The 8,542-nt window shown below is 35.2% G+C and overlaps 1 protein-coding gene across 1 annotated transcript; it reads left to right on the top strand.

The window, feature by feature from the left end:
- The first annotated feature begins 3,251 nt into the window (after window positions 1-3,251).
- Window positions 3,252-5,842, top strand: LOC125214633 (actin-depolymerizing factor 3-like). The gene is made up of 3 exons (XM_048115737.2): window positions 3,252-3,383; window positions 4,957-5,216; window positions 5,314-5,842. Exons 1-3 carry the CDS (start codon window positions 3,381-3,383, stop codon window positions 5,462-5,464), a joined length of 414 nt encoding a protein of 137 aa, XP_047971694.1. The 5' UTR covers window positions 3,252-3,380; the 3' UTR covers window positions 5,465-5,842.
- The last annotated feature ends 2,700 nt before the right edge of the window (window positions 5,843-8,542 follow it).

The raw sequence follows: 8,542 nt of genomic DNA, 5'->3' as shown, positions 1-8,542 counted from the left end.
GCACGTTTGGGCCACCCAGCTGCTGGCAGTGTTAAGGAACTAGTGAAGATGGGAGTGCTGCGAGGAGTGGGCGCAGATGATCAGTCTCCTTGCGAGGAGTGTGTTCTTGGAAAAGCCAAGAAATTGCCCTATCCCAAAGGTAAGCACACTTCCTCAAAACCTTTAGATTATGCCCATACTGATTTGTGGGGACCAGCTCAAGAAAAATCTATTGGAGGGGGGAAGTACTACATGACTGTGGTAGACGATTTCTCTAGAAAAATGTGGTTATACATTCTTAAAGAAAAATCAGAGGCTTTTAGTAAGTTTCAGGAATGGTGCTCTGAAGTTGAGAGGGAAAAAAGGTGTGCGTTGGGTTGTTTGAGAACGGATAATGGCCTTGAATTTCTGTCAAGAGAGTTTGATGTTTTCTGTAAGACCAAAGGGATAAAGAGACATCGAACGGTTCCACTTAATCCCCAACAAAATGGGGTGGCTGAGAGAGCAAACCGAACGATAGTTGAAAGGGTTAGATGTATGCTATTGGCTGCTGGTATGGAGAAAAGATTTTGGGCCGAAGCAGCAGCCACAGCGGTAAAGCTACTCAATAAATGTCCATCTTCAAGTATAGGTGGAAAGACCCCTGATTTTCTATGGTATGGGAGTCATGCAGATTACTCAAAGTTGAAGATTTTTGGATGTAAAGCTTTTGCACACATTAAGCAAGGAAAACTGGAAGCTCGAGCCTTGAAATGTGTCATGCTAGGCTATCAATCAGGAGTGAAAGGGTATAGATTGTGGTGCATTGAGCCAGGAAATGCAAAGATCATCATTAGCAGAGATGTGATTTTTTGGGAGAATAAACTGCCATTCAAGACCAAGGCTGATGTTTCTGTGAAAGAAAATGTTACTTCTGGAGTTGAGGTGGAGCCTCAGGAACAAGAAGTGGAACATCAGGAAGTTAGTGCTAGTGAATCTACTGGTTTGCAGGAGGCTCAGCATGATGCATCAGAGGATCTCAGTGACTATATGCTTGCAAGAGACAGGGTCAGGAGAGTTGTGAAACCCTACTCAAAGTATTCTGACAGTGAGATGCTATACTTTGCTCTATTTGTAGCTGAAGATGTGGATTATGCAGAGCCTTCTTCATACAAGGAAGCTATGCAGTCTAAGGAAAGTGATAAGTGGATGAGGGCTATGATAGAGGAGATAGAATCTCTATTGAAAAATGGAACTTGGGTTCTGGTTGAAAGAGTTCCAGGAAGAAGAGTTGTCACTTGTAAGTGGATATTCAAGAAGAAAATTGAAGGTGGGGAAGCAGATAAAGTCAGGTTTAAGGCCAGACTAGTGGCTAGAGGTTTCACTCAAGAAAAGGGTGTAGACTTCAATGAGGTTTTCTCACCGGTTGTTAAGCACACATCCATTCGAATATTGCTAGCCATAGTGGCTGAAAGGAACTGGGAACTCGAGCAATTAGATGTAAAAACTGCATTTTTACATGGTGACTTGGAAGAGACAATATACATGTCCCAACCCGAAGGTTTTATCAAAGCTGGACAGGAGAATAAAGTATGTCTGTTAAAAAGAAGTTTGTATGGACTCAAGCAGGCAAGTAGGCAATGGCATAGAAAGTTTGATATGCACATGTTACATAATGGTTTTGTGAGATCCAAATTTGATGAGTGTGTCTATATTAAGAGTGAAGGTGGAGCTCCTGTAGCATACCTTCTACTCTATGTAGACGATATGTTGATTGCTGGGACTTGCAAGAAAGTTGTACAGAAAGTTAAAGATGATCTTGGGGTGGCTTTTGATATGAAGGATCTGGGGCCAGCAAGAAGAATTCTTGGCATGGCAATAATCAGAGATAGAGATAAAGGAAGTATTTGGCTGTCACAATCAGATTATGTGTCAAGAGTTCTTGATAAGTTCAAGATGAATAATGTAAAGGAAGTAGGAGTACCAATGGGGCAGCACTACAAGTTGTCTGTTCAGCAGAGTCCCAAGAATACTGCAGAGGAACAGGAGATGCAAAACATTCCCTATGCTAACATAATTGGGAGTGTGATGTATGCTATGATTAGCACACGCCCGGATATTGCTCAAGTTGTGTCTGTAACTAGCAGGTTCATGATGAATCATGGAAGAGAACATTGGTCTGCACTAAAATGGTTGCTAAAGTACTTAAAGGGAGCTGCTGATGTTGGAATTTTGTTTAGAGGCAGCGAAGGATATGAGGGAGATCCATTAAAAGGTTTCTCTGATTCAGATTTTGCAGGAAATGTAGATAATCGCAGATCTCAATCAGGCTATATTTTCACCCTTTATGGATCAGTCATCAGCTGGAGATCTAGCCTTCAGAGTGTTGTGGCATTATCAACGACTGAAGCAGAATTCATGGCACTAACAGCTGCTGTAAAAGAAAGTGCTTGGTTGAAGGGAATTCTGAATGACTTTGGTGTACAGCAAGACACTGTAGCTATTGGATGTGATAATAGCAGTGCTCTATGTTTGGCAAAACACCAGGTTTATCACGAGAGAAGTAAGCACATTGACGTGCGGATGCATTTTATCAGAGAAAAGATAGAAGAGGGGGAAGTAAAGGTGTTTAAGGTTCATACATCAGAGAACCCTGCTGATATGTTGACAAAACCGCTGCAGAAAGGGAAGCTTGAAGTTTGTATGAATCTGATCAATCTTTGCAAACTAAGTTCAGACAGCAAGTGATCAATCAAGGTGGAGATTTGTTAGATGATTGTCATTGCTGAGCAGAAATGAGAGCTGAATCAGCAGCTCAAGTCAAAGAGGAAGAATTAAGAGAAGAATGACTTGTTCTTTAGCTGTGACAAGCAGTAGCCGTTGGATTAGTTTTGATGCTAAGATTAGATCTGAGCCGTCAGATCAGACTCAGTTTTTCCTATTCTTTTAGTCGATTGCTCTTATTCTTTTTCCCCAATTTTTGTAATCACTCTCACTGATATTGGAATAACAAGATTCACTTTCTCTCACAAAAATCTAATTTTCTCTCGTTCTTAATTGTAGATTCAAGCTCAGAAGCTAACATATCCCATTATTTCTAACAATATATTCAATAGATACTAAACCCCAACACCATGAATTGATAAAACGAAATAATTTCTGATAAAAAAAAAGGCATCGGAATAAGAACAAGCTTTGAGAGAATAATCAAACGTAATGTAAATAAATTATGAAGGGTAATTTCGACAATTCAGATTATTCCGCTCTTCAAAAAGCATAATTTATTTATTTTCTGTGGAATATTGTTGTCTGTGAACATATTCATTTCTGGTCTCATCTCCATCCACCCCTTTTCTTTCGCAGCCCTAAAATTTCTCTCTCTAAATTTCGCCCTCGATCTTCTCCGATCATCCCTCGCTACCATGGTAATGATTTCTCTGCTTCCTGTCTCATTACAATTATATCCTTTTTATGTACTTCTGTTACTGTTTTGCGGCTGCGATCTCAATCATTTTTGGTGTTTTAGTTCCGATCTTTAAGGCGCTGTTACCGAATTCAGAACTCTAGTTCAGCTGCCAGCTGAATTCTGATTTATTTTTTCTTTCTCCTGCTTTTCTCCCGCTTTTCTCGTATGGATCGTTAGATCTGATTTGGTGTTACATTATATGAATTGGCTTTAATTTTGCATGATGAAGACTTTATTTTACGCCGATCTTGTATTGTTTATATTAGATCGTAACTGTGACATATTTTTGGTCAAATTGATTTTTATCTAGCTTATTGGCTTGTTTGATGATCGCTGAGATTTGGTTATATGTGGCTAATAAGTAATGGTCATGCCTATGTTTATTGGGGAGAGGATGGATTATATTTTCATATTTGTGATTGGGTTAAGTTAGCTGTTATGTATGTAGATAATTTGTGTTTTGACTGATGATTATTGGTAGGTCGTTGAGCTGAATTGTAGCTATAACTATACTATACACTTTTCAATTTGCAAACTACTACTCCCTCCAGTCCCCAGTAGAAGTCCCATTATCAGTGAACTCCATAGGTTAATGTTTGAGTTCTTTTGGATTGTTTATGTGATGCCGTCAAATCACGTCTCCTTTCGTAATTGTAATTACTACTCCCTCCGTCCCATAAAAATGGAGACTCTTTCTATTTTGGTTAGTTCCATAAAAATAGTTCACTTTTATTTCGTACCATTAGGATCATATTTCAGTCTACGATGTTTGATAACCATGTTGCATAACAAATAAGAATAGTAACACACACACACCCTTTTATCTTTTAATATATCATGAAAACTCTTATTTTTGTTGACATTTGCTTTTGGGTTCCCTTGATTGAGCTAGCTGTACTAGCCTCCAAGTCCTCCAGCTCTCCAATCTTCATAATGGTTTGGTTATTAACATTATACTCCTTGTGTATTATGAATAGGACAACATACATGTAGGGTTATTGACATTTTGACGTTCCATTTAAACATAATTATTGGCCAGCTATCCACTAATGGTTCTTATAAGCAAGCTTTTCTTCACGAGTGTTCTTTTCTTCCTTTCTCTTCTGCATGGATAGTTTAAAATGACTTTCCTCCTCCACTGCCTCCATCTCTCTCCTCCTGTCTCTCACTATCTATAATATTTTAATCATATTACTCTATGCAGTTTTACTAAGTTTTTTTTGTATGGAAAAGGTCAACTAAATGACTACCTGGTCCTATTGGCAAGTCTGGGGGGTAGACTTTGGCTTTGATTGAGACCTAAAGCTTCCAATAGTTTCATGTTCTAACATATATCCTCAACATTGTTTGTAAATACATGATTTCTTGAAAGCTTTTTAAAGGAGAGTGTTGCTGCAAGCCCCATTCTCTCTCTCTCTAACAGAGAGATCCATGATATTGATTGTTTTGAGTGAATAATGAGATGGGTTTTGCGGCCCACTAAATATTGATGCTCTAACTGTTCCAATATCTTACTTCCTTTGTGCTTACAGGCCAATTCAGCATCTGGAATTGCTGTGCATGACGAGTGCAAGCTGAAGTTTATGGAGTTGAAAACCAAGCGATCACACCGTTTCATAGTTTTCAAGATCGAAGAGAAGCAGGTTATCGTGGAGAAGCTTGGAGAACCAGACAAAACTTATGATGACTTTACTGGACACCTTCCTGCTGACGAGTGCAGATATGCAATTTATGACTTTGACTATTTCACCGAAGAGAATGTCCCAAAGAGCAGGATATTCTTCATCGCCTGGTAATTTACCTTTCTGTTGAACATAATGAATCTCCATCTCCATATCTGTTTAAATGTCCTTTTGTAATTATGTGTGCCTTTTACATGTGCTTATAAGGTCCCCCGACACTGCAAAAGTTAGGAGCAAGATGATCTACGCGAGCTCAAAGGACAGGTTCAAGAGGGAGCTAGATGGGATCCAGATTGAGCTGCAAGCAACTGACCCAACTGAGATGGGTCTGGATGTCTTCAAAAGCCGCGCAAATTAAAGGCTTCTAGAGTAGCAGTGGAGTATGATACTAGCTCTATGCTTTGCTCTACAGAATGTTAATAGTTTGTGGAACTATGGTGCTGGCTAAAGCTATAATACCTTTCCTGGTCGAAGCTTATATTCTGTTAGCCATGTCTTTATCTAGAAGAAGCTGTGATTTTTGATCTGTTTTTCTGTGTGGAGTTTATTTCTGGATTTCGTGGGATGGATGACATCTATTGGATTGGTTTTCTGCATTTCAGAAGGAAAAAAAGTATTTGTCCGAGTTTTTCTTGTAACAACTCTCGGTTTATGTTGCCATGAGTGTAAAGTTATCAAACACTTGGTAACAGACTGAGTATTCTTGGTTTGGGGTTATTGATTTCGGTTCAGGTTATCTGTTATTGTTTATCTGTGGTAATCTGCTCGCGTTTTGAGTCGGAGGGCTGCCTCAGGTGGCCCTTTTCCGGTAGTGTTGTGTGTGCCCTAAAAGCCCGGAATCCATTTCTATGAAATGTTGTGCCATCGCCCTTTACTAACTGTAAATTTTGATTAAAAAGATTTGGTATAATTAGTAGTTAGTGATTGGTTAGTTATGTGTTGCTTGATAATATGCTATTTTCAAAACAATACTGATATATCAATGTTAATATTCAACTTGAAAGTGTCGATAAATTAATAAGTCTGTCAATCTCGACCCACCAAGCAAAATTGATGTTATAAGTTGGATATTTTCGACCACGAAGCAAAATCGTTGGTAATGATAAAGGTAAAGTTGATATCTTACACAAATGAATAATAAGTTTGTTTGGTTGAATGAAAATATTGATTATTTTATTGCCTTTTATACACTATATTTTCTGGTATGTTGAACTAACAATTAGGGATATACCCTCCAATCTCCATTTCTCCATAATATCTGATCTTTTATTTTTGAGTGAACTACATAAACGGTACCTGATCTTTCACTTTCGCACGTAAATGGTACCTGATCTTTATTTTATATCGTTTTTGGTACCTATAAATCACATTTTTTGTACCTGATGTAATTTTCTTCCCAAAATGCCCTTTAAACAAATATATTTTCACATTTATGTTACGGAGGGTATGCATAAAATTAGTACCAAAATTGATATCATAATATCTTCTCTCATTCTCCTAATTCTTTATACAATTATTATTAATCAATATTAATATTATTATTTTAATGTTATAAATTAATAATTAATTTATTTTTAATATCATTCAAATATATTTAAATATAATTATATTTAATTATTATTATAATACTAAAAACGGATAGTAATTAATAATTTATTATTTAAATTATGAATCACATAATATTATATAATAATAACAATTATTATTATTATTATTATTATTATTGTTATTATTGTACATTAAATTTGTAACTAATCAATATTGCCTTAATAAAAATTTAACATTGTGAATTGTATTCATAATGATATAAAAGGTTGAATATTTTTGGTTAGGTGTTTCAACCTTAAAATGGGTATAAAATAATTTAATAAAAAAATATTCAATTGATTTAATTACTTTAAATAATTAATTTAATTAGGTATATTTTTTTAATATTATGAATGCAATTAGATGTATATATAAAACACTAAAAAAGAAGAAGGAAGAAGAAACATAAACTAAGGAGAAAAAAGAAAAAAAGATAGGAAGATAAAATACTAAAAAGAAAGAAGAAAATAAAGAAAAAATAAAGAAGAATAAATTAAAGAAGAAAAGGAGAAATGAGAAGGGAAGAAAAAATAATCACATATTTGGTACTATTTAATTGAAATTTCTAAAAATATCCTCAATGAAAAAAAATCACATATTTGGTACCTAGGGTTATTTTTGTCACTGGGTACCAAAAACGATATAAAATAAAGATCAGGTATCATTTACGTGCGAAAGTGAAAGATCAGGTACCGTTTATGTAGTTCACTCTTTATTTTTTTTACTACTAAGATGACATGACCGTGCTATTGAATTTTATTGAAAGTTGTGTTAGGCTACACCGCCCAACTAGCGGGAAAAAAATTCAAATAAAATAAGTCTCATTTGACAATTTAAATAGGTCAACGTAGAACTTATAAAAATTCACTTTTATTGTAGGAAGCTTCATGATCGGAAGTCCAAACGTTGTCTGATCGTTTTGAAAATTTAATTGGAAGTAGAAGATTCGTCAAACTTTATTTTAACCGTAGGAAATCAAATTTGAATGGCTAGATCTTCAGTTATTAATGTTTGAACGTGGTTGTTGCTTCTTGAGATGTTTATTTCATCTATTTTTCAGTTGTGTTGATTATCTAGTGTATTCGTTGTGTTGTTACGGACTAGATATCATTGTAAACTTCTTGGATGTATTCTCTCTTGGTAATATCGAATTTGGTAGACCTGTGTGTCTCGTGGTTTTTATCTCTTTACATTAAAAAAAACTTTCCACATAAAAATATAGGTGTTGTTATTTTCTATTATTATCATGTAACATTTTCATCTCATTGATTAGTCTATATTAGATACTTGTGCTTTTAGCAAATTGGGGAAGATTGTTTGTTCATTGTGCTTAAAATTAGGTCACACCCCCAACAATTTGAGCAGCAAATTTAATATCGTTTGTAATAATATGCTTTAGAGCTATTATTGGGCAAGTAATAGACTAAAAATTACCTTAGTTTTATTCGTCTACCATTTTGTTATAAAAAAAATGAGCTTATTAGATTTAGATTTTTAGCCCATTTAAAAAATTATTACAGATCCCAATTTTGTTTATTTTAATTTCATGAGGAAGGCAGGACGATCATATATAGTGATAAAAAAAACAATGTTAAAAAACTATTACCACAATTAGATCATTTATGTAGAAATAATTGGATCAAATTAGTGAATTTGTCAATAAAGGTTTCTTCTTGTATTTCTTCAAATGTTGAGTCGGAAAAAGAATTGGTTATAGATAGTCGCACGAAATTAAAATTGTGTAGTTATAAATTTGCCATGTTTTTGTTACTGCTTGCTTTTTAAATTCATTGGAATTGAATAGCCTTGTCGGAACGTAAAGTCAAGCTGTCAACTTCCATTTTTTTAA

The sequence above is a fragment of the Salvia hispanica genome, chromosome 3 (assembly GCF_029641045.1).
Source record: "Salvia hispanica isolate PSC_SH4W2 chromosome 3, Shi_PSC_v1, whole genome shotgun sequence".
NCBI lineage: Eukaryota > Viridiplantae > Streptophyta > Magnoliopsida > Lamiales > Lamiaceae > Salvia > Salvia hispanica.
Note: the sequence above shows the minus strand (reverse complement) of the source record. Positions and strands in the feature narration are given on the sequence as shown.